This window comes from Chiloscyllium plagiosum, chromosome 9 (genome assembly GCF_004010195.1).
Source record: "Chiloscyllium plagiosum isolate BGI_BamShark_2017 chromosome 9, ASM401019v2, whole genome shotgun sequence".
NCBI classification, from domain to species: Eukaryota; Metazoa; Chordata; class Chondrichthyes; order Orectolobiformes; family Hemiscylliidae; genus Chiloscyllium; species Chiloscyllium plagiosum.
The window spans coordinates 99072647-99099612 of NC_057718.1; the positions used below are offsets into that span (position 1 = coordinate 99072647).

At 44.2% G+C, this 26966-nt stretch overlaps 1 protein-coding gene across 3 annotated transcripts in view; it reads right to left on the reverse strand.

Moving 5' to 3' along the window:
• Positions 1–257: 257 nt before the first annotated feature.
• The window catches only part of jag1b (jagged canonical Notch ligand 1b), a 57118-nt gene continuing 30409 nt past the window's right edge, over positions 258–26966 (reverse strand). For 2 of the 3 annotated variants that reach the window (XM_043696621.1, XM_043696620.1), the window contains exons 7-26: positions 26056–26186; positions 25388–25507; positions 23459–23572; positions 22779–22892; positions 20047–20160; positions 19305–19351; positions 17707–17880; positions 15749–15899; positions 14787–14951; positions 13975–14088; positions 12780–12893; positions 12553–12666; positions 12337–12453; positions 10365–10392; positions 10180–10265; positions 7559–7672; positions 5733–5842; positions 3152–3388; positions 1437–1568; positions 259–883 (exon numbers count right to left, since the gene is read on the reverse strand). In XM_043696621.1, the coding sequence (XP_043552556.1) occupies positions 662–883; positions 1437–1568; positions 3152–3388; positions 5733–5842; positions 7559–7672; positions 10180–10265; positions 10365–10392; positions 12337–12453; positions 12553–12666; positions 12780–12893; positions 13975–14088; positions 14787–14951; positions 15749–15899; positions 17707–17880; positions 19305–19351; positions 20047–20160; positions 22779–22892; positions 23459–23572; positions 25388–25507; positions 26056–26186 (2518 nt within the window). In that variant the 3' untranslated portion in view covers positions 259–661. Of the gene's footprint in view, positions 884–1436; positions 1569–3151; positions 3389–5732; positions 5843–7558; positions 7673–10179; positions 10266–10364; positions 10393–12336; positions 12454–12552; positions 12667–12779; positions 12894–13974; positions 14089–14786; positions 14952–15748; positions 15900–17706; positions 17881–19304; positions 19352–20046; positions 20161–22778; positions 22893–23458; positions 23573–25387; positions 25508–26055; positions 26187–26966 lie in introns of all 3 variants that reach the window. The other variant, XM_043696622.1, reaches the window with a different exon arrangement.

A 26966-nucleotide genomic window follows, 5' to 3' on the forward strand; every position in this document is an offset into this window, starting at 1 on the left:
GACCTATCACCTCCATCCCCACCCCCCATTCACCTATTGTACTCTATACTACCTTCTCCCCAGCCCCACCCTCCCATTTATGTCTCCACCCTGGAGGCTCCCCGCTTCTATTCCTGATGAAGGGCTTTTGCCCAAAACGCCGATTTTCCTGCTCCTTGGGTGCTGCCTGATCTGTGCTTTTCCAGCACCACTCCGATCTAAAGTCATGGAACACCTGGGCTGGAGGGTCTGAACTACGAGGAAAGATTGGATAGTTTTCCTTGGAGCAGCAAAGATTGAAGCGTTGATGGGCCGAGGTGAACAAGATTGAGGGGCATAGATAGGAAGGCACTTCTTCCATCAGCTGAATGGACATAAGATTTAAAATGGAAGGCTAAGTTGAGAAAAATATTTTTAGCTGGAGGGTGTTGGGAATCTGAAACACTGTCTGAAAGAGGCACAGTGCTACCAGACCCATAGAGCTGCTCTCTCACAGGGAGAAGACGGATGGTGACCATCATGTTTCAGGTGAGGGGAAGTGTTGAGAAGGAGTACCCTTTGTGGTAACATCAGCCAGTGCAGGAATTGAACCCATGCTGTTGGCTTCACTGCACAGCATTCCAGCCATGTGAGCCGAGTGACCACCAAAAAAAAAAGGGCTCATGTCAGAAACTCTGTACATTTAAGCATTTGGATGGTCACTTTCGAATTGACATCCCCCTCCCCCAAGTTCCCAACTGCTGTGAAGCTTACCTGGTTTGAGGGGTTCATGCAAGGTTTGGACTCGAACCTCAGTGATCGCCGCAAGAATTGTATTGTTCCCATCACGTTTACTGACGACGTCTGTGATTTTCTCCGTTATATCTTTGATCAGATTAGGTTCCTGGAGCGAATTTTCCACTGACTACAGTGGGGGGGGGGGGGGGAGAGAAATAAGGGAGTTTAGAAAAAATGTTTATGTCCCTTTAAAGAGAGACAGTTGCCTAAATTTTACATTTTACCCGCATCAGGACAAACACAAGAATACCAAGTTTTAAATGATCACAACAATGTATACTACAGGGGAAAACAGGCGCTGACTAATCGGATGTAAAATTTGGCTGAGACATGAGGAAAACAACAGAAGTTCCAAACTCTCAGGCAGTTCCAAATTGAAAAAGGGTTTGAAGATATTCCTGTTTGCACAGGACTGAACCCCGCACACAAATACATGCAGTTTCTCGTGAACATAATGAACCACTTCTTGCAAACTCGACTTTTCTTAAGTCGGTCGTTAGCGTAACCATGAGCACACTCTGGATCGTTCAGCTAGGGCTGCACATTTGCCAAATCATATCCAAGAACTGAAGTGCAGCTTTGCAAGCTCAGGATTTTAATTTAAAAAAAAACCGTTTGCCACCCTGACCTTATTGACACCAAGTTTGTTTGAAACTTCAAAAACGTAGGCTGACACTTACTACTGCCACATTAATTTCATTTGCTGCAGAGTGGGTTTGCTCACAAACAAGATAGAGTGAATATTCCACCGAGAGGTTACGCAAAACCTGCAGGCGCCTCAGTTCCACGCAAATTTGTTCAATGGTAACACCCTAAACAAAACAAAAAGTCAGACTGTGAGAGAATTCCAGGCCGATTTTTGATGTAGCTGAAATGGACATAGGGCAATGCAGAACAGTAACGAATATGTACTGCTGTTAAATTATCTTATAGCAATTTCAAAACACTCCCTGCTCTAATAAATGAGTAAGGCTTCAAAACCATGTCCAGTTCTCATCACCCAGTTATAGGAAGGAGATCATTAAGCTGGAGAGGGTTCAGAAGAGATTTGCCTGGACACCACCTGGATTTGAGTTATAAAGAGGCTGGATAGGCTTGGACATTTTGCACTGGAGCAGGATTTGAGGTGACCTTATAAGGATTAACAAAATAATAAGGGGTATAAATAGGGTTAATGGTAGGTGTCTTTTCCCTCGGTTGGGGAGATTTTTAAGTTTGGGGGCATATTTTTAAGGTTAGAGGAGAGCAATTTAAAAGAGATGTGGGGGCAAATTCTTTTGAGGGTAGTTCAAATGTAGAACAAACTTCCTGAGAAAGTGGTGGATGTGGATACAGTTACAATGTTTAAAAGACATTAGGATAAGGACATGAATAGGAAAGGTTTGGAGGGATATGGGCCGGGAGCAGGCAGGTGGGACTAGTTTAGTTTGGGATTATGGTCGGTATGAACTGGTGGGACCGAAGAGTCTGTTCCCGTGCTGGATGACTAAGCAGCTTACTCCAATCAGCATTATTGATCTCTTGACATGCAGTACATAATTTTATGCAGTGGAATGATTAATTAGACAGGAGTATGGGACCCTCTGAAGAAAATTTAAGGTCCCTCGTTTTCAAAACTGGAACTCTACAAATTCTTCCACTCTGACCATAACGTTCTCTGAACAAATGTGCGTTTGGGGTTTCAATGGAATTGACAGGGTAAGTGATGAGGGACACTGGGGCGTGATGTTAAAAATCATATCCAGGATATCCAGGACAGAAGTTTGGAAACTTAATCAGAGTGACAAAAACAGATCAAAAACCCATCCCAGAGGAAGCCACAGATGCCAGGTTAGATCAGATGTTTGAGTTTGATCGGTTTCTTGCTGTAAAGAAAATGGAGTTTAGGTTATGGATGATCTGTGATCGCATGGAATAAATAGCAGAATAGGCGGAGGGGCTGAAAGGCCTTCACCTGCTCCTGAGTTATGACAAAAACACTAACATCACTTCAGGAGTTTTCTCTCTCTCTCTCTAAGTCATGGGAACAGAGTGGTTCTGTTCAGGGATGAGAAATTCAGAAACCTGCAGTAATAACCTGGTGACAAAGTACAAATTCTACCTTGGCAGCCAGGGAGTTTATCAAAAAAAAACAAATGTGGAATTTCACGAGAGTTATAAACGATCGTGCTGAACTGAACTACTGGAATGGCCTTAGAAATCCAACTGGTTCCTTTGGGCCAAGAATCTACCTTCCTTACCCTAGTCTGGCCTTTGTGACTCCAAACCCATAGCAACATGACTGATTCTGAACTTCCGTCAAATGGCCCAGCAAGCCACACTCAGTCGCATTCAAGGGCAGCAGCTCAACACAGGGAGCGATTTGCACCAATTCACTTTATAAGCATCGACTTACCGGTTGGAGCATCTCTTTGTTGATGGCGAGTGTTATTTTGGCGCAGGTACTGTCCAGGTAATCAGTGTTGGGCTGGCACTTGGTCTTCATTGGCAGCCGGGTGGATGAGCATTCGCCCGAGCCTGCGCACGGAGGAACAAAGCAGTGGTCTTCCTGGATAGGGAGACAGGTTTGCCATGCAGGGCAAGTGCCCCGGCCTTTCCCATGAATCCTGCAAAGTTTAGGCCCACACCACATCTGCAAGACAGAAAGTGATCCAAACCATTACCTACTTGACTACAAGCTTGCTCCTATAGTAATGAAATAGGATTCCTAAACACTCACTTATGAAAAAAACCGCACCAGTGGCTACAATGATTCTGTATTCATTGTTTAAAAAAAAAACAGAATAGCTCACCACTTCACAAAATCAATCATTTATAGGCCACTCAACCCATCATATCTGTTCTCTCTCTCAAGGACCAAATAATCTAGTGTCAACTGCCTTGCTTTATCCTCTCAGCCCTGTAAATTCTCTCTCCCCCTGTTCAGGCAGGGTGTTTCAGATCCTAATCAGGAAACTTTTTTCCTGATGTCATCATTGCTTCCTTTGTCAAATGCCTTAGATCTGCTTAGATTCTTGATCCTTTTGCGAATGGAAAGGGTTTCTCTCTATCCAGGTGCCTCCTGATTTTATATACTTGTTGAGTCTTCTGTCAATTTTCTCCAAAAGGACACAGTCCAACTTATCATTCATCCAAGTAACTGATTTTCCTCATCTCTGGAACAAGCATCATGAATCTTTTCTGCACTTTTATTGCTAGCTTCATACCCTTCCTGAAGTGAGGTGCCCAGAACTGGACACACACTACTCCATTTGAGGCCATAGAAACGTAGAAAACAGGAGAAGGCCATTCCGCCCTTTGAGCCTGCTCTGCCATTCAATAGGGTCATCGCTGATCATCCAACTATTCCCACTTACACCCTTTGGTCCCTTTAATCCTAAACATTCTAAGTCCTTGAAAATAATCAATGTTTTGGCATCAACCACTTTGGGACGGAATTCCACATGCTCTCTGGGTGAAGACATTTCTCATCTCAATCCTAAATGGCACTTCCTGCATCCTTAGACTGTGATCCCTGGTTCTGGACTCCCCTGGTCATCAGGAGTACTTTTTCTGCATCTACGCTGTCTCAGCCTGTCAGAATTTCATGTTTCTAACTTGCATTCTTTCATACCCAATATCCCTGAATAAAAAAGTTTGCTTGCTGCAGGTGTTATTAACTCTACTCAACTTGCCCAACTACCTTCAGTGTAGGCAGAGGTACACCCAAGTCCTTCAACTCCTGTACCCCTTCTCAAACTATGCACTTAGTTTATTGTTTCTCTATATTCTTCTTACTCTAAGTCACTTTGTACCCCTCTACGAAACCTTCATGTGCCACTTGTCTGCCCATTCCCCTGTTCTGGGTGCCCTTTGACATTCTATATTATTCTGTTCCCAGTTGGAGTTCTCTACTGAAGCATGCAAATTTCTTGAGAAATCATCCAACTACAATTCCCCAGAGACAAATACTTATCTGAAATAAGCTGACTGAGGTTAGGCAGGGAGATGGGGTCTGAGCAAAACCAGGCACTGACAATGACAGATTACTCAACCGTGTTTTCATATCCCCCTGATAGAGGGGCAATCAAGTGACACTTTAAGATCAAAAGCAGGCAGAAAGGCAAATATGCAATTTAATAAGATGTTTGAAATTACAGTCTCTATAAACAGACAAAATCGCAGTCAAGCCATTTGCAACTTGCTGTGTACTATAGCTAATGGTTCACACAACTTATACTCTAGAGCTTAGCTCTCAGATTAATCTTTAAATCCATTGCCACGAGCTTTAAGATCCATACATGCTGCAACCATCACTAATTTTATTCTCCAACATCAACCTTGATTTATTTCTGAATGGCTGACTTGACTGAGACACTTACAAGCCAGCTTTCCATTTTATGAAGTTACACCCATATCACAACTGTTAAACTGCAACCAATGTTTAACAACACAAGCAGTACATGAAAGACCTGTCAAATCAAAAATTACTGTCTCAAACCTTGGCTCTCTTCCACCACCTTATTTTCTAGCACCCTTCTCTGTCATATAGATTGGATTCCAGACAGTGTGGAAACAGGCCCTTCAGCCCAACAAGTCCACACCGACCCTCCGAAGAGTAACCCACCCAGCCCCAATTCCCTCTGACGAATGAACCTAACACTTTGGGCAGTTTAGAATGGCCAATTCACCTGAGCTGTACGTGGCTGTGGGAGGAAACCAGAGCACCCAGAGGAACCCCACGCAGACACGGAGAAGGTCTGTGTGGAGCTTGCACAGTCGCCCAAGGCTGGAATCAAACCTGGGTCCCTGACGCTGAGGCGCAGCAGTGCTAACCACTGAGCCACCGCGCCGCCCACATTGTTGAGATTTTGAAATTTGATCTTGTGTGCATGTCCTGATGAGTGCGAAATGGAAAGCCTCAGCAACATGGATTTGCGTTCGGAGGAAATAACTTCAGTTTCACAGGTTTGGTTGCTTGGGTGCATTGACTGTACCTTTGTGCACGTAACTCTGCCGTTATGACAATGACATCCATTGCAGTCCTCTTCCCACTTAGCTCCATGTGACACAACGCTATCTTTCAGAATGCAAGCTCTCCCTGTAACTGGGTAAGATGAACATTAAAATTACACAACATGATCCACAGCCAAACAAACAAAAAAAAACTTAAGAAATGCACAGAAAATTTGCAAAGTAGAATTCGGACCTTCTATTCCTCCACCTTCCATGCCACAGCAGCTAAGAACAAAAATTTGGGGCGGCACGGTGGCACAGTGGTTAGCACTGCTGCCTCACAGCGCCAGAGACCCGGGTTCAATTCCCACCTCAGGCGACTGACTGTGTGGAGTTTGCACGTTCTCCCCGTGTCTGCGTGGGTTTCCTCCGGGTGCTCCGGTTTCCTCCCACAGTCCAAAGATGTGCAGGTCAGGTGAATTGGCCATGCTAAATTGCCCGTAGTGTTAGGTAAGAGGTAAATGTAGGGGTATGGGTGGGTTGCGCTTCGGCGGGTCGGTGTGGACTTGTTGGGCCGAAGGGCCTGTTTCCACACTGTAAGTAATCTAATCTAAGTAATCTAATCTAAAAAAAACAGTTAAAATTCTAACATGCACAAAAATAATACACTAAAACCCTTTTTCACTAAATGCAACTGATCTCACTAACTGGATACTATAGCATTATAAAGAATGTCAGGCTCTGGGTCAGCGGTATGCCATTCAGCCCCACCAGCACATTCTATCAAGCATAGAGACTGTGGGATGAAGGGCGAGTGGGAAAGTGGATTTGAGGCAGGTGGTCTTGATTGTATGGGAAGGCGAAGCAGATTGGAGTGTTTGTACGGACAGTTGTTCCTCCTATTGTGTCTGACTCAGAGTCAAAGAGCATGGAAACAGGCCCTTGGATCCAACTCATCTATGCTGACCGGATACCCTAAATTAATCTAGTCCCATTTGCCAGCACTTGGCCCATATCCCTCTAAACCCTTCCTATTCATGTACCCATCCAGATGTCTTTTAGATGTTGTAATTGTACCAGCCTCCACCACATCCTCTGGCAGTTCATTCCATACACGCACACCACACTCTGCTTGAAAAAGTTGTCTCTGACGTCCCTTTTATATCTTTTCCCTCTCACCCTAAACTGTTCCCTCTAGTTCTGGACTCCCCCACCCCAGGGAAAAGACCTCGCCTATTTACCCTATCCATGCCCCTCATGAGTTTATAAACTTGAGGTCACCCCTCAGCCTCCGACACTCCAGGGAAAACAGCCCCAGCCTGTTCAGCCTCTCCCTATAGCTCAAACCCTCCAACCCTGGCAACATCTTTGTAAATCTTTTCTGAACCCTTTGATTCATACCTCAATCCCACCTAGATCTGACCCTCCATATCCTGACCTGGTAACAATAAAAAAAAAGCCTCTCCTCCACTGACTGCCAGCTTCTCAATAACTATAGATTCCTAATCGTGTTTGGCCATTTCCCCACGGCTAATCTAGCTCGCCTGCACTTCCCTGGACACTACGGGGCAATTTAGCCTGGTCAATCCACCTAAAACAGCACACATTGGACTGAGAGGAAACGCACACAGGCACGGGGAGATTGTCTGTGTGAAGTGCGCACAATCGGACCTGGTGCGGAGAAGCAGCAGTGTATACACTGAGCTGCCCTCATTTCCTCAGTAACCTTATTCCAGGTTAGTTTCTCTCTCCACCCCTTCAAATCCTTTAATCAACTTAAGCACTTAAATCAGATCACCCATTAATCTTCTATATGTAAGGGACAGATCCAGTAGATTGAAATCCAAGATGTGAAGATGGGTATTACCTTCTTGACATCTTATGCCACTTCGACCTGGAGGGCAGATACAGCGATAGCCATTAATTTCATCCACACATGTAGCCCCATACGCACAGGGTGAAGACTGGCACTCATTAATGTCTGTAAAAGCAATTATTTCACTATGAGACAAAGGTACATAAAACGCCGTTATGCTGCAGCCGTCACACACTAAGCTGAATTTACGTCAGAATCTCTCACTTTAAAAAGGAGATCAAACTGATGTCAGCAAGAGATAACTTTTGAAATTCACCCACACGGACAAAAAAGTTGTGCCCTTGCATCAAAAGAAGAGTTTAAAATGGTTTTTCAGTACAAATATCTGACTCAGGCTGCAACATGGCAGATTTTTCTTCTAAAAAAAACAACACAGAACAAACTGAAATTAGCCAGTTTTACAAGCAATATTGACTTCAGAACAGTTTGCCCCACATGACGGGCCAAATGGCCTCCTCCTACACTAACTATTCAGATTCCCAAAGGTAGTGTAACTGTCAACTGGTCATTCAGCAGCACAATTTCTGGATGGCTTTCAGTAATAAGCAGGTGAAGGCAGATCAACTGCAGTGGGCATCACAATTGAGCCTGTACCAAACAGTAAACAAACAGGGTGGGGGGCAGTTAGACAGATAATAAATAGGAATCATTTCTACAGGAGCTAAAATTTAAACATGTAATTTCTGGGTTCTAAATTAACACCTAGTTCTCCTGATCTACAGGATCAAATCATTGCACAACTACAGTGTAGGATTTGTTTGATTTCAAAAACACAGGTTAAACAAGTAGGCAAAAACTTTGTAGATGAACTGAGGAAAAATGTGAGGTTGCGCACATGGGCAGGATGAAGAATGGGGCTGATTTTTATTCGAATGGAGAACGACTGCAGAAAGCAAGAGCTCAGAGGGGTTTGGGAGTCCCCGTGCATGAATCACAAAAAGCTAGCATCCAAGTTCGGTGGGTAATAGGGAAAGTAAATAGCACGCTTGCATTTATTGCAAAGGGAATGGAGAACAAAAATCAGGATGTTTTACTAAAGTTATAGAAGGCATTAGTCAAACTCCAGCTGGAATACTAAGAACAGTTTCAGTCCCTTTACTGAAGGGAAGATACACCAGTATTGCATACAGTCCAGAGGAGGTTCACTAGTTTGATTCCAAGTATGGAGCGACTGTGTAGAGACGTTGAGTAGGTGTTGCCTGCACTCATTGGAGATTAGAGGAATGTGAGGAAACCCTACTGTAACACACAAGCTTCTTAGAGCACTTGACACGGTAGATGTGAAGGTATCGTTTCCACTTGTGAATGTGTCTCGGACCGGAGGACATAGAATAAGGGTGAGGAGGAATTTCTTTTGAAGGCTTGGGAGTCTAGAATTCTTTACCAGAGGGCTGGGTCATGAAGTATATTCACAGCTGAGATTGACAGGACTTTAATCTGTGAGGGAATCAAGGGGGCAAATAAAGCAGGAAAATGAAGTTGAGGACAAATTAGTCAGCCATTGAATGCGATAGAGCAGACTTGATGGGCTCAATGGCCTAACTCTACTCCTGTGTCTTATGGCAGAAGCTCCAAGGAGGAATGAAAACATTTTGATGAATTGTTCGTTTTGATGTCACCACTTCCCAGCAGCCCTGTCACACAATATTAACCGAACCAGAATAGAGCATGAAAAGCAAATTCAAAATATTCCCTGCACACACTCACAGTAACTGGCAAAAAAAGTGCTCAGCAGCAGCACTCCAGTTTCCAAACAGGAACCGATGCACTGAGAGAAAGCAGGGCCGAGAGAGCTCTAATTATAATCGTTAGAATGTCAGAGGATCATGCAAGTAATTCAGGGCTGGGTTTTGGTTAAGTAAACATTGGTTACAGAATGTACTTGCTGGAACAGTCTCAATAAACAGTTAACAGATAACATCCTCCTGATCCACACAATTGTTTGTCACTTGTCTGCTCACTCCCCTTTAACCCATGTCTCAATTTAACAAACTTGCTTTTAGAGCACTGGCAAATGAGCTAGCAATCCAAATCACTTCCAACCATTCCAAACACCTTCCACCCACCCTTTATCAACTTTTCCCTCTCACTAAACCAATTTCTTATCCAAACTACTACAATCTTGCTCCATGAATCTCAACCTTCTAGCCAGAATCTTAGGCAAATTTATCCAAAGCACTCAGAATCCACGTGCCCCATGTCTACACCATCTCCCAATTATCAATTCAAGAGACTTAGCTGACAGAGTGAGCAATTTATGAAAAAAGGATTTAAACAGAATATACTGAATTATACATTTGAAAATGTCAACCAATTTTAATCTTTATCAAGTTAAATGGAGTTTTAGTACGTTCCTAGAGGCAACAGTGTAAGACTAGATGTATCTTGCCTTCTTGAATGACTGACTTAGAGCTGGCAGGTAACCAAGTGCTTTACAATAACTGAGTGGCTCCTTATGAAAACGTGTTGGAAATACAGGTTCAAATTAAGCTCCTTCTGCAACTGCTCTGATGTACTGCTCATTAAGGACAGCTCCTGGCTAATGCAATTAAGGATTGCAACAAAAGAAAAGCCTTAAATGTGAAGCAGCAATGCCATATTTTAATACTCACTTATCCGACAATCTGGTCCAGCAAAGCCAGGGGCACATTCACATCGATACCAGTTCTCACCATCCACACACGTGCCACTGTTGTAACTTAAAATTATAATATTAACATTAACATGGTGACACCGTAATCAAACAAAGTCAAATATCTACAATTTCTTAAAAATAAAATTAAAAAATCTGGCTTACCATGGGTGAGGACTGCAGTCATTTGTGTCTGGTGGGGGGGGGGGGGGGGGGGGGGGGAGGGGTGGAGAAAAGAGAGACGACAAATTAAGGTTTTAATGATAAGTCGCTGAGACTTCTGTGAAACATTAAATTTCCAATGTACTCGCGCCCTAAGGTGGTTACTTGTTAACAGGCCAATGATTAAAGTGTAGGAAGTCATTTACTGTTTGTCAAATAGCCTGGAATCCATTCAGAAGAGTAACAGCCTTTCACCATGGTCTTTGCTAAATACATCTTGACAGATGTGCACATAGGGAGGCAGTCCTTGTAAAGTAACTAACAGGAAGAAATGAGTGGAAGCAGACATTTTGCTGATCAGCCAATGTTGGGAACAAGATCACATCTGCGTTCAGTTATGTAATTTGTGTTTCTCCCAGGCGTGGGTCTACAGCTGGGCAGTAAAACGGGACTGCTATTAGATCGAGCAGAGTCACAGTTAAAATGCTTGTTTTGCTTGCTTACAGAAAAACAACAAATGCCCAGAAGAGAACATAAACACAACGGCGAAATTAGATTCGAGACACTGGGCCAGAACATGACAGAGTAAGGAACCCAACAGTCGTTAACGAGACTTGCCGCCTGCGCATGTCTAACCTTTCAAATTTCCATGCATGGAGAGTTTTCTGATAACAGCGCGGTGAGGGAAACCAAATCCAGAGCAAAGAGGGTAAGCGAGTGAGTTACCCCCTTAAGCGGAGGCATTAAACACAGGGGGAGGTCAGTCTCATACAGTACAGAGACAGACCCTTCGGTCCATCCAGTCCATGTCGTCCATGATCCCAAACTAAACTAGTCCCACCTGCCTGCTCCTGGTCCATATCCCTCCAAACCTTTCCTATTCATGTACTTATCTAAATGTTTTTAACATCAAATCAAGACTAGAAAGAGAAATAATAGGGAGGGAAAGCTTGTGAGAAGTGTCAGAAAATCTTTTCTCGCATCTTCATTCGCAATAAAACAAAAACCCTAAAGCAGCCAGATTCCACACCTTGCCACAAAGGGTTGTGTTTTGTTGGTAGTAATTGGCACTCAGACCGATGGTACAGTACGTGGGCCAAAATGAACAAGTTTAGTTTGTATCTACTGCACATCTTCATACCACTCAACACTTCCAATTTTCTTTTGCATGGGCTTTATTTAACTCTATTTCTAGGAACATTAGCCTCTTGGATACTGTGACAGCCAATTACAGCTGCAGGAAGAGTAGACCATTCACTGTCTCTCTCAAACCCACTCTACCAGAGAGAGAGATAAGGGTAGGTTCTGTAACCTAACTACATCTGATAAAGGGATATGGGACCAATCCATCATTCAATACTAAACACCGATCTGACCATTACCAATTGTGGAAGTGCGTTCCAAATTTCTACTACTTTGCCTGAACATTGGTTATCTAATATTCAGTCCTGAAAGATTTTTCAGACTAGACTCTAATACAAACCATTTTCTCTGGAAATAGGGAATCATCTACTTCAGTTTTCCCTTAAAAACTTTCACCAAATTGCTCTGTAACAGTCTAAATTCCAGGAAATGAAGTAATCGCTCCTCATAACTTAACCCTCAGCGTTCAGGTATCACTCGGGTAAATCTACACCATACCCCTTCTCAGGGGAACACACTCTTGCTGAGATACTGTGCTCAGAACCTGCTCATAGTAACTCCAGCTGTGGTTGGAACATTGAAACAGGACGGCTTGCCCTTGTATTCTAGATACTAAGGCCAGTGTTGTCTTTCATTACCCCCCCCTTGGATGACTTCAGGCTGTCTTAATTGCCTATGCACCAGTTGGTCATTTGTCTGCATTGGATTACTTGGGAGTGCAGGAAGTTTTATGCACAGTTTTGGCAAACTGAGAAAAAGCAATGCGCAAAATTCAGAGGAGGAGCAAGCACAGCTTGCTAACTTTTCTGCTGCTATAGGATATTGTACTCACTCTGTGAACACGTGAATCCTTCCCAACCCTCCTTGCAGACGCACGTGAAGCTATCTCCACTGACCACACAAGTTCCACCATGCTGACAAGGATTTGGCAAACAGCTACTGTTTCTTGCTACAGGACAAGAGGAGAGATTTAAAAAAGTTTGCAGTTTTTGGCCAAAAGCACAGAGAAAGTAATGTGAAGACAATTGATGAAGGTACAATGACGTACCTATGTTGCATGTGGCACCTTCCCAACCAAGAGGGCACATACACTTAAATGTATCCCCTTCATCGTAACAAGTCCCGCCATTATTACACGTGGCTTCATCACATTGGCTATCCCCTGCAACACACAAGTTTAACCACTGTTTGGAGCAGGTATGGTACTGCATTCACCTGCGTGCATAACATGAAATACAAATCAAAGTGGGGGAAAAAAAAGCAAAGAATACTTACGAGAGTGACATGTCTTGCCTTTCCAATCATTCTTGCATTCACAGTAGAAGTCATTCACCAGATCTTGGCATTTGCCTCCATTCTGGCAGGGGTTTATGCTGCAGTCATTAATATCTGCAAAACAAAGTGCAGAGCCCAAGTTAGCATAGATATCAGATTGCACCTTCTGACGGAGATTCCATTATGAGGAAGTCCATCTTCACACACACACACACACACCATCTCCCTAACCTCCTCCAGCAACCTGTTATTATTCATTCAGAAGATCTGAACACAACTATAGAAAATTCATGCCACCCATTGAAGAGTCAACCACGTTGCTGCAGGTCAGACGTACATCAGACCAAGTAAGGATGGTAAATTTCCTTCCCTAAATGAACCATGTTTTTTTTTTAAAGAAACAGTTTACTATTAGGCCAATTTTCCAGATCTTTATTGGATTCAATATCAACATCTGCCCTATGGTGAGACTCAATCTCATGTTCGCACATTAGCACTGGATTCTACATTACTAGTCCAGTGAAGTTACACCACCTGCCAATTCTACCACACGCTCCAGTGTTTTGCCTTCGGCTGCCCACGCTCCAACCTCAAATATCTCCCCCACCCAGTCTTCAACCAAACTCCAGGTCACCTTTCCTATCAGCCTGAAGAGCTTGGTGTCCCCATCCTGTTTGCCAATACCCTTCTGGGATGTTTTTTACTGTCAGTCATTATGATGAGTGCAGGTTCTTGTTATGATACTTGTTTGGCATGTCAAAATCTACTCACAAAGCTTCACTAAAACTTCCAGCCTTCACAATAAAATCACAAAGTGGACAAATCACGGCAGCACAGTGGCTCAGTGGTTAGCACTGCTGTCTCACAGCACCAGGGTCCCAGGTTCGATTACAGCCTCTGGCAACTGTCTGTGTGGAGTTTGCACATTCTCCTAGTGTCTGCGTGGGTTTCCGTCCAAAGATATGCAGGTCAGGTGAAGTGGCCATGCTAAATTGCCCATAGCGTTAGGTGCATTAGTCAGAGGGAAGTGGGTCTGGGTGGGTTACTCCTCAGAGTCGTGGTGGACTGGTTGGGCTGAAGGGCCTGTTTCTACACTGTAGGAAATCTAATCTAAACAAATTGCTGAAAACAAATTCTACATCTTACTCTGAAGATTTGATGGTGCTGCAAAAACAGGAGGATTAGAATGACTTACTGATCTGGCAAAGTACACCTTCCCATCCTTCACGGCATATACACTGATAGATGTTGACTCCATCAATGCAGGTCCCACCATTTTTACAAGGATTGCTCTCACAGTCATTAATATCTGCAATGAGAAAAGGTGGTGCTTAGGAAGAAGACAAAAAGTAAAATTTGTGTTTCAACTCTTGCCATTCTTCAGTGATGCATAAAACTCTCAAACTAACATCCTGACCTGCAACACAAAACCAGCAACAGGTTCCCGATTTAGGAATGCAACCCCATCCAAGAAAATAGAGTACAGATAAAGGCTATTAAATACGTCAAACGTTTCAGTCTCATATTGAAACAAAAGACTTCTGCTTCAAACAAAGTAAAGACAGAAAATTGATCGCAAGTTTTAAAATTGCACTCAATAAGTGTGGTCTAGCCACAAGTGAATTCCGTGTCGAGATCAGGGACAACTGGCTGATTATTCACAGATGCCACAGGGTCATAAGGGAAAATAAAAGCCTTGCTAGTCAAGGAAATATGTCTAACCTACAGCACAGTCCAAGGCTCAGACTGGAGAGGTTCTGCTCATCTACTGTTAAGATCAGCTCTGACTTTCACAGCTCAACACTTACAGGAGGAACTGGAGCTAGTGAGGGGAGAGAGACACCGAACGAGATCAAAAGGGTGAGGGGTAGTGGGAAGAGAAGGGAAATAGCATGCAAGAACAAAAGGGAGAGAGGGAAGGGAAAAAGGGGATGCAAGCAAGCAGAATGATTGGGGGGGGGGGGAGAAAAAGAGAGGGGGGAGAAAAACTAGGTCAATCAATCTTACTTTCATGGCAGTAAGTGCCTGTGAACCCCTCCTTGCAGTCACAAGTGAATTTTCCGCCTGCCTGACTCTCGCATTTCCCATGAGGCCCACAGACATTCGAGGAGATGTAGCGAATCCCTGCAGGCGTACTGTTGGACGCTATGCCAACGGTGCAGCTGTCAATAACTGAAAAACAACAGGAAGCAAAATACTTCCTTAAACGGAATTCTCAGACCCATGTCAATGATCCTGTATGCAAACCATCACACAGTAGGATGCCCAGATGCATGGACAGCTACCGATAATCAAGATACTCTGTGGAATTTCTTTCATTTTTTAAAAATAGAGAGCGACCCCAACTTTTGGAAGCTGGCCATCAAATGGGGATTTTTGTTTTGTTGCTGGGTAAACCGAGAGGGGAGCCACAATGATTTCTGTACGGCCAAAACACACAGCCTCACTTGTATATGACAGCAATTACTTTTTAAGTAGAAACACTTGAGTTACGTAGATCTTCTTGTAACAAAGTGTTAAAACATAGAAGAACCAAGCTGGAGAATTGCTATCATACTCTGTGGTGGGTCTGACCTAACACTCCGTCCACATAGAACAAAATGCAAAAATCATGGAATTATTAGATGGAACACACACACACACACACACACACACACACACAGAGGTGGTTAATGGTTAATCCAGAGTCTGCTCTGAAAATCATGCCCTCTCTCAATGCAGGGACTCAAGATTCCAGAGATGTTGGGCAAACATCGAAAAATATGCGTTTCACTTTGCCAGATCTCAGATGATAACCTCAATGTCTGCCAAAAGGGGCACCCAATAAACTTAGTCAGAAAAAGGCAAGCACTAAGTCAGGAGTATCAATGCCGTCTCAGAGCTGGGACAACTCTCGCCGATTTATTACCGCTCCCCCCCACCGTCCAATGGCTCGGAATAAGAGAAAGCTGCCTGAAGTAGCAGTGTACCTTCACAGGGAGTCGTACGGCAGTGGTCTTTCAAATGGGAACAATTTTTCCCTTCATAATCATCAGGACAGCTGCAGAAGTAATCGTTGGCCAGATTGAAGCATTGAGCTCTGTTCTGACATGGGTTTGGTTCACAGTAATCAATGTCCAGCTGTAAAACATAAAAGGAAAACAATTTTGGAGTTGTGTTCTAACCTAACAGGGATAGACGTCAACAGTGCATAAACACTTGAAACCTTCATAGACCTAAAATCCACAGCGAGAGAGTGTTTAATCTCAGCCCACCTTCCAGTGAACCCGTATCCCATGTACACTAGCTTCTAGATCTTGACATGGTTTCACAGAAGCAAAAGCTACATCCCAACTTTCCAAAACAAGGGGCTGCGGCAGTTTAAAAAAGGTCAGTCCTGTGATTTTCCTGATGGAAACAACAAAATAAAACAGTGTCACAGACCCACAAAGTCCCAGTCTGGTGCAATCTCAGAGCAGGGTGAATGAGACGCAGCTTGGGAACCACAATTAACCTTAATGACCCCGGGACTGAAGGGGGAAGGGAAAGAGAAAAGAAAACACAACCAGAGATCCTCGCCATGAAAGTGAATTATGTTGCTGCAAACATGCACCAGATTTGGAGACAACAGGATTACCCTGTTTGTTCTTCATAGTCAACCCCACCCTGAAAAAAACAGAGGATGCCTCACACTTAGGATTCTTGTAAAATGCAAATCAGGTGGAACACCTGCACAAAGTCAGGTCAAGATTAGAACGAACAAAACAACAAAATTGGTCTCAAAAATAAAAAGAGACTTGTGTTGCTATAACGCTGGTGCCAGAGTTCATCCAGTAATTCTTCTGTATCCTCCTCCGGAGCACCTGATGAAATTCAAGTGTGGAGCTCAGTGAAAATAGATTAAGATTTGATGAGAGGGTTGTGCCCACAGATGTTGAAATTCATTGTTACTTTTTTTTGTTGCGGATAGACAAATTTGCAATTCGTGATCTTGCAGATAGAGGATTTACTGTAAATCCAATGGGCACTTGCAAATAAACTTGCAGGGGCTACAGGGAGCAAAAGGGAAATATGACTGTTGGATTATTCAAGAATTAGCATGATGGGCTAAACTTTGCCATATTGACTGAACAAGAGTTTTTCTGAAGCACTTTACAGCAGGTGAAGTCTTTTTGGAGAACACTGTTCAGTTCTCCATAGGACATACCAAGTTTTACTGGCAAGGCCACAGTGTATTACCCATCACAAAGCCTCTCAGAAGGTAGGGCTGAGCCACCTTAGAATCGAGACATGCAGACCTTTTGATCCAATTTGACCATGCCGACCAGATATCCTAAACTGATCCAGTCCCATTTGCCAGCATTTGGCCCATTCTCTCTCTATCCTTCCTATTCATGGACCCATCCAAATGCCTTACATGGGCAGCACGGTGGCTCAGCGGTTAGCACTGCTGCCTTGCAGCACCAGGGACCCGGGTTCGTTTCCATGCTCGGGCGACTGTCTGTGTGGAGTTTGCACATTCTCCCCGTGTCTGCGTGGGTTTCCTCCGGGTGCTCCAGTTTCCTCCCACAGCACCAAAGATGTGAAGGTCAGGTGAATTGGCCATGCTAAATTGCCCGTAGTGTTAGGTGCATTAGTCAGAGCGAAATGGGTATAAATGGCATACTCTGAGGGTCGGTGAGGACTTGATGGGCCAATTGGCCTGTTACGAAGGGTCTGCTTCTGTGCTATATGAATATGACAATGACTCTACTGTAAACCCCACCTTGTCAAGCAACATTCACAAAGGTTACTTTGTTTGTGACAGGAAAGAAATTTAAAAAAGGACATTGCTTCCAAATTACCATTCAAAACCACTGGCCAAACTACAGGAGGCCTGAAGGTGACATGGCAAGGTGAAACAGATAGTATGGGGTAGCCCAGTTACTCACTCACACCTGAACCTTACCTGGCACAGGTTTCCTGAGAACCCTGCAGGGCACAGACATTGAAATCCATTGACCTCATCCTGGCAGTGACCCCCATTGAGACATGGGCTACTTTCACATTCATCGATGTCCTTCTCACAGTCGTCGCCAGTAAAACCAGGCAGGCAGCTACAGCGGTAACCATTAACTAAATCCTGAAAAGCAAGAGAATCAGGTCAGGTGCATACACGTCTGTACCTTGGTACATGAGACAGAGCAGAAATCAGGCCATTCAGCCCATCGAGTCTGCTCCGCTTTTATGAGGGAGCGGAAATTAATTGAACACTAAACTGGAGTAGATATAATCCATTCAGCGCATTGAGTCTGCCCCACTATTCAATACAATCAGGGCTGAACGTGTACCTCAATGCCATACTCTTGCTCTTAACCCATGCTCCTCAACAGCTTTAGTGTCTCAAAATCCACTGTCTTCTCAAATATATTCAGTGACTTGGCCTTGAGATTTTCAAAGGTTCACCACAAGAAATGTTTCATCTCAGTACTAAATTGTCTAAATATCCACAGACTGTAATCCTTTGCTCGAGGTTATTCTCACCGTACTTAGTCTGTGTTAGATACACATTGTCCCTGAGCAACTCGCCCAGAGGAAGAACAAGCCAGGTTACATCAGTTGCATTTGATTGGCTGATAGGACACGAAGGTGGTGCAAAACATTTCTCTATTGAATGGAATTAGATTTCAATCACAGTTCTTTAGGCTGCAATTATATGCAGATTGCATTTTGCACAAAACTTAATCCAAAAGGGGCTCTTTTAAAATAAATTCAACTTGCGTCTTTTCTTTAGATTACTTAGTGTGGAAACAGGCCCTTCGTCCCAACAAGTCCACACCAACCCGCCGAAGCATAACCCACCCAGACCCATTCCCCAACCCTACATTTATCTCTCACTAATGCACCAAACACTACGAGCATTTTAGCATGGCCAATTCACCTGACCTGCACATCTTTGGATTGTGGGAGGAAACCCACGCAGACACAGGGAGAAGGTACAAACTCCACACAGACAGTTGCCTGAGGCGGGAATTGAACCCAGGTCTGCTGGCGCTGTAAGGCAGCAGTGCTAACCACTGTGCCACCTATTTAAGATGTTGGACATAAACAGCAACACTGCCACCATTTAATATGATCACAGCTGATCTGATTATGGTCTGGCCTCAATTTTCCTGCCTTGCAGAATTCCACACAGATTTCTCCTGGGAGACTTGGGGTGAGTCCCCCACTATAACTGGAGGGCATAGCCAGCAGTCAAAGCTATCTTGTTGAATATTTTTAAGGCAAAGATAGATTTTTGAACAGTAAAGGAATTAAGGGTTATGGTGAGAGTGCAGGTAAGTGGAGCTGTGTCCATGAAAAGATCAGCCCATGATCTGACTGAATGGCAGAGCAGGCTCAACGGGGCAGACGGCTTACTCCTAGTTCTTACTTTTAAGATACTGCGCTTGTTCTAGACTCCCACAAGGGGACACATCCTTCCAGCCTCCACTAGTTGGAAAAAGTTCAGAGAATAAATCTGTTTTAAAAATAATTTTTGCAAAAAGAAAAAGAGCAAAGACATACCTTGCAGGTTCCCCCGTTTTGACACTGCCCGTGGCAATCATTAACATCTGTAAACAAAACGGAAAGAAAGAGTTAAAAGCGTCTCAGGCACGTCTGCATTTCCAGCGTGATAATGCATGCACATTCAGATAGTCTGACTGCATTCGACCCAACTCAAGCCAGCCTTGAGAAACAGTTAAAGATTTCACTTTTAGGTGGCTTGAGTCATCAGCAAGTGAACTGCATTACGGTTCAATGACGGATAAAATGGATCAAGCAGGCAACAGCCTAGTGATATTGTCGTGGCATTGTTAATCTAGAGGCAGGTAATGTTCCAGGGACCTAGGTTCAAATCCCACCACAGCAGATGGGAATCGGAGGTCAATTTTTAAAAATCTGGAGTCTAATGTGATCCTGAATCTGTTGCCAATTGTCACAAAAAAAACCTATCTGGTTCACTATTGCCCTTCAGGGAAGGTAACTGCCATCCTTACCTGGTCTGGCCTACATGAGACTCTAGACCTAGAGCAATGTGGTTGGTTCATAGTTGCCTTCTGGGCAATTAGGAACGGGCAATAAAAGCTGGCCTAGCCAGAGATGCCCAAACCCCGTAATTTATTTTTTTAAATTAAAAAAAATCTATTCTGGTACTTCAACTCCTTTCTTAGGAGCCTGCCCACAGATGGCACTCTGTACCATTCATTCTGAAAGTAGCTCTGAGCTTTACCAGCATCAAATGTCCAATCCCCACACAATTACATACCCAAATCACAATTTTTCCCACTCCATCCAGGCATGCAATCACAGTAGTAGTCACCAATCAGGTTGCGACAGGAGTTGGCATTGACACAAGGCTTTCCCTCACATTCATTGGCATCTGGGAGAGAGAATAGTTTTTGTTTTAAAAGCAAGAGACGACATTGCAGGGATATAATTGCTCCTGACGGGCGAAAGCTATTTATGGGGAGGCAGCATGGTTAACCGAAACTTCGATTCTCCTGCTCCTCAGATGCTGCCTGACCAGCTGTGCTTTTCCAGCACCACACTCTTGGCTCTAATCTCCAGCATTTGCAGTACCCACTTTCGCCGAGTGTAGTTAATGCCACTTGTCTAATAATCCTGGGTTAAAATACAAGGAGCTCTGAATCAAACCTCATCCCGACAGGTGAAAACAGAACTCCAAACAAAAAAATCTGGAATTAAAAGCTGGCCTGAAGTCAACTATAGTCGAATATCATAAAAACATCTGGATCACCTTCCTTTAGGGAAGAAAACTTGCTGACCAGATTCTGTCTGACCTACGTGTGACTCCAGACACATAGCAACATAGCTGACTCTGAACTGCCCTCTGGGCAATTCAAGTCGAGTGTGGGTGCTGGGAAAGCACAAGTCGGGCAGCGTCCAAACAAGAGAATCATCATTTCAGGCACAAGCCCTTTATCATGAACACTGGGCAATTAGACATGGGCGATAGGTGCTGGCCTAATCAGTGACACACTCATCCTGTGTAGAGTTTAAATAATTGTCTTCACCTAAAGAGCGAGTGTCTGAGGATGTTATATCTCAGCTCTGATGGGTTTCATGGTCAGTGATCACAGGGTGAAAGTTCAGGATCCTTAATTCAAGCTTAGCTGAGTTTACGGCAAATAGCTAAGAGGTCTTGGGAGTAAAGGCAGGTCAGGCTTGCATCTGTTGGAGTTTAGATAAGCAGCAGATTCTGGATCGGACAGACGGGTACTTCCTGATCTGGGAGTATTGAGGATTAAAGGGTCACCCATCTTAGACAAAAGGGAGGCAAAAACATTTATTGTTGCAGTGTCCTTTAGGAACACCCTTCCCAAAAAAGCAGTGGAAGTCATGGAATTTTAAGACAGAGGTGGAAACATTCTTAAAATAAAAAAAAGGGTAATAACTGCAGATGCTGGAAATCAAACAAAAACCCCTGAAATTGCTGGAAAAGCTCAGCAGGTCTGACAGCATCTGTGGAGAGAAATCAAGAGTTAACATTTCAGGTCGAGTGACCCTTCCCCAGAAGGGTGTTAACTCTGATTTCTCTCCACAGATGCTGCCAGATCTGCTGAGCTTTTCCAGCCTTTTGTGGAAAGAGTCTTGCTAGGTAAAAGGTTAAAACCGGGAAGGGGGGGGGGGGTTGGTGGGAATTTTGGTTACAGTCAGATCAGTCATGATTTGCTAAATGACAGACTAGGTTTGGGGGGAGGGCCAAATGGCCAACGTCTGGTTCCCCGATTCCACGTTTGTTGTCACGCTATCAGTCAAGTCCTCAGACATTCAGAAAGGACAGAAGGCAACTCTAAAGTGAGCGAAGACTCTGCTTCGGCTCTCTGAAAGCCGATGACCATTGCGACAGGAACTTGCAATCAGATCCTGAAGGAAGACCAATAGGAAGACACGGTGGGCAGCACGGTGGTAGAGGGTGACACGGTGGCACAGTGGTTAGCACTGCTGCCTCAATGCCAGAGACCGAGGTTCAATTCCCGCTCAGGCAACTGACTGTGCACATTCTCCCCGTGTCTGCGTGGGTTTCCTCCGGGTGCTCTGGTTTCCTCCCACAGTCCAAAGATGTGCAGGTTAGGTGAATTGCCACGCTAAATTGTCTGTAGTGTTAGGTGAAGGGGGAAACGTAGGGGAATGGGTCTGGATGGGTTGCTCTTCGGAGGGTCGGTGTGGACTTGTTCGGCCGAAGGGCCTGTTTCCACACTAAGTAATCTAATCTAAGAAATTCACCTGTCTAAAAAGGCGAGATGCAGTGTAGTCACTGATACATGCCTAGCTACCACTAACAGCAAGAAAAGCAGGATTAAACAGAGAAATAAAAGAGTTAATCAAGCATTTCCATTGTCTAGTGAGAGACTGATTGCTCCCTGCTGTAGTCAGACAGATTATGGGGCTGCAGAGAGAATGCTTCGAGAGATCATCTCCATGTCTAAACATCAGTCTGCAAGGTGGCTTGGCTCGAGAGAGCGAGAGCGAGAGCTGAAAAGATTGACAAAGGTGTGGCGTCTTTCTCCAAGAGCAAACTTTGCTCTATTCCTGCCATATGTACTATCCACACAATCCTACAGCCATTCAGCCCATCGAGGCCGCACTGACCCGAAGAGCATCCCAAGCAGACCCAAACCACCTACCCTATCCCTGCAATCCTGCATTTCCCATGGCGAATCCATCTAACCTGCACATCTTTGGACTGTGGGAGGAAACCCACACAGACACAGGGTGCCTGTGTGGAGTTTGCACAGAGGGTGGGATCAAACCTGGGTCCCTGGTGCTGAGACAGCAGCACTAACTGCTGAGCCACCATGCTACCCCAATCCTGCTCCCCCCAATGCCTTTTGTTAAGAGTACGATGTGCTAACAACAAGGCTCATGAGCAGGACTCTGGAAGGGGCGTTAAAGGGGAGAAACTGCACTGGCTGATGGTGTTTTACTGCCAGCTCACCACCTGAAAAACCCCACAACTATGTCAGATAGAATTACCTAGCTGGCACGTTTTGCCAGTCCATTGTTGCGGGCAAACACATTTGAAGCCATCGACCAAATCCTGGCATGTGCCACCATGGGCACAAGGGTTCGGAGCACAGTCATTGATATCTGTTCAAAATGGCAAAAAGAATTAAGTGAACCTCAGAAAGCATCTCTACAAACTGTACTGACATTGAACGTGCCCAGTCTGATTACCTTCCCAACACTGGTCTGTGATGCTAGTACATAAGAGTCATACAGCATGGAAACAGATCCTTCAGTCCAACCAGTCCATGCTGACCATAACCCCAAACTAAACTAGTCCCACCTGCCTGCTCCTGGCCCAGCTCCCTCCAAACCTTTCCTATCCATGTACTTATCCAAATGTCTTTTAAACATTGCAACTGTGCCCACATCCACCACTTCCTTAGTGAGTTCGTTCCACATGCAAACCACCCTCTGAAAAACATTTGCCCCGCCCCCCCCCCCCCCCAACCACCTCCCCCCTCCATGGCCTTTTTGTGTCAGTCTCCTCTTAGCTTAAAAACGTGCCCCCTAGTCTTGAAACTCCCCATCCAAGGGAAAAGACAATGGCCATTAACACACACTGTTGGAGCAATGGTCTGCGACAGTCTGTTGCCGTCCCCCGGGTGCGGTCCCACCTCACCTTTCACACAGAGAATCGAGATACTCACCGACGTTGCAAGTTGGGCCTGTCCAACCAGGAGCACAGAGGCATTCAAACCCCACGGCAGTTTCAGAACAGCTTCCCCCATGATGACAGGGGTCAGAGATACAGGCATGTTCAGCTGGAGAGCAAAGACAACACCCATAAGCAAATCCTTGCAATCCCAACCCATTCTGATCATTTACTCCCCAAACTCTCCTCCTCCTTTCTCAAGGGCGGTCATGTCTTGAGGATTCCCCGAATCTGTTCCCATTAGCTGTCCATGATTTCAGAGGCAAGAAAAACACAGTCTTGCATCCAAGCTGAGCTGATCAATGCACTGTGACTACTGCTGCCTGGACCCACAGCAAACTGCAGGAATGCAGTTTTAACTACTTGCTTGAGAAGTCAAGCAACAGAACATGTTTTAATAGACAGTTAAAAACAACAAAAAAAAAGTAGCGAGCTCTGCTAGTGCCTTGATCAAACCAGTCGATCTTTGGACTGGAACTTCCTTACAAACCAAATACCGCAAGGAAGGCCAAAAGATTTCATCCCTGCAAGTATTTGCAGACCTACAACAAATTGGTAATAGGCCAGTAACAAAAACAATATACTGTAAAGAGGGGCAGATAGATAGCTAATCAGAACAAATTCCCTTTGCTACAAGTCAGCCATGTGGCAATTTTCTTGTTCAGAAGATGTATGTTCTACACTAAACGTGACATCTTAAGAAAACATTTATTATGGAAAGGCAGGGTTATGTATGACAATCAAATGAATCTAAACGGGGCTGGGGGGGATTTTTCTGAGCAGTTGCATTATTTTGTCCAGTTTTTTCCACAAATGGTCAATTAGTCAAAAAAGTTGAACATTGTCAGGAGAGAAACAGTTTTTCATTTTGCGCCCATCAGGACAAATGAAAGAATGCCAAATTTCAAGACCACCACCACAATTTACACTTCAAGAGATGACTGAGTGGCAAACTGACTAATATGCGGCTTCAGCCAAGAAACATAGGCTCCCACACAACTGAATAATGTCATGTATGAACTTCTGTTCTAGCTCAATGACAGATAGAACCCCTGCAGGGTGGAAGCAGGCCATTCAGCCCATCTAGTCTTTTCCCCCAGTGTAGGGGAGTCCAAAACTTGAGGACATAGATTTAAGGTGACAGGAGGACAGATTTAAAGGGACCTGCCCTTTAAATCTTTTCCTGCAGAGGGAGGTGCGTGTTTGGAATGAGCTGCCAGAGGAAGTGGTGGAGGCTGGTACAATTACAGCATTTAAAAAGGCATCTGGATGGGTACATGAATAGGAAGGGTTTAAAGGGATACGGGCCAAATGAGACGAGATTAATTCAGGATATCTGGTCGGCATGGACAAGTTGGACCGAAGGGTCCGTTTCTGTGGTGTACATCTCTGTGACTTCCAAGATGTTCAGCGGTTGCAAAAGATGCTACCTAAATGCAAATGTCTTTCAGAGGTTTTCTGGACTATACGGGACATTCAAGAGGGCGTTCGATTATTTGGATAGAAATTTTGCGTCAGGGAACAGGAACAAGAACAAAGCAGGAGACTGGCATCGTGTAATGAAGCTTATCTGCCGATAGAGGTATGATGGACTGAATGGCCTCTAGCTGAGCTGTAACAATTCAGTGAACCTCGATGTCTACACTCCTGTAACATGATCCAGCCATCCTGACTCTCACAGAAGGGTGCTAACTATTACAAAAGAGCAAGACGGAAAGCGCGATACCATCATTTAATGTACAGTTGAAATGGGTAGCGTGCAGATACATGAGGGAACGCAAAAATCAACATTTGAAGGGGTAGACAAAGAATAGAAAGACCGGTGGAATGGGTGTGAAGAGGCTCACAAGGCATATCAATACTAGCATGGGCCAGACGGGCCGAAAGGTCTGCTTGCATGCAGAAAGTTCACCTCTGCACTCACCTATTTCACAGTTTTGTCCAGAATAACCATCAGAGCAAGTACAATGGTATTTGTCAGGACCGGTGTTGCTGCACGTTCCATCATTCAGACAAGGTTGGTGTGTTCCACAGTAATTTAAATCTGAAATGCACCAGGGACACAGTTTCACTAGAAACCTACCAGTTTACATTTACAAAAAAAAAACAAGCATTCAGAGAAAAAAAAACTTTGAAAGAAACAGATCAGGTAGCAACCAAAGAGGACACATTGATTTGGGGGTGCAGACTAGTCGGTACTCCAATCATTAACCTTTTATCCTTCGTTGCTAAGTCCTCTGCCAACGGAGGATTTTGTTTAACAATGGCCTGTTCTTTAATCCAATGTTGCTCGACGTTTTGGAAATCAAGTTCCTGCACCCCAGGAAAGATCATCGGGGTATGAAAGCAAACTTTACTCGTCTGCAATTTAATAGTTGGAGCAAATTACTACAGATGCCGGAGTCTATACTGAAAACAAAAAAAAAAAATGCTGGAGATCACAGTGGGTCAGACACCATCCACAGATGCTGCCTGACCCGCTGGGATTGCCAGCAATTTTTTGTTTTCTTTAAAATCTAATAGTCACACACTTCACACCAAATCCAAATTCTCCCATTTGTACTTTGGATCATTAGCAACTCAGTAGTGTACCTTTGTTGCACAGCTGCCCACCCCAGTTAGTTTCACAGAGACACTGCCATGGTCCAATGCATGTTCCATGGACACATCCTGGGTGAGGAATGCATTTATCACAATACAAGCCTTGCCAACCATATTGGCACCTGTCAACAAGAGAGGAGAAAAAAAAAACATTTTTAAAAAAGTTACAAAGCCCAACAATCCCTCAATGTTTTATTTTGCAGAACAGAGTTTCCAAAAAGAAAGTTTGCTCCCCCTCCCGCATGGTTTGTTTATTGATGTCACTTGTTATAAATAAGCATTAATGCAGAATTTCCAAGTTCCGAGGCCAATTTTCATACAAAACAGTGACTACTCCATGGTTTGAACTAAGTACAATCACCTTATTTTCAGTCAATGAAGGTGTGCATGCAAGCACCTATATCTGTGTGTCAACATTTTCCTTGTTATAGACAGTGTGTACCCTGATCACAAGACTAAATAATTTAACATTCCAGTCTTTTTTTTGCTTTAAAAAAGGCCTCAACCAGTCTTCAGCTTCTAAGAAAACATCAAGCAGAAGAAAAGCAAAACCCCTTCTCTCACTGGCATGCTGGTCATTTCTGAGCAGTAAGAACCAGCCTACGTTCAGTCACTTCCTGTGACCCTGAAGTGACTGCTGGAAAGTAATTTATTTCTTAACGCTGATCCGTCCCAACAGTTAAGGTTAAAGCGATCAGCCTGTTGTATTTTGGTAGCTGTCTTTCATTTGAATCCTTTTTTTTCCCATACTCTGTGGCATGCCCTCCCTCTGCATTTCTCTTCCCAGTGCATGAACGCAATTGGGAGGAGAGAGAGGGGGAGAGAGAGAGAGAGAGAGAGAGAGAGGGGGAGAGAGAGAGAGAGAGAGAGAGAGAGGGGGAGAGAGAGAGAGAGAGAGAGAG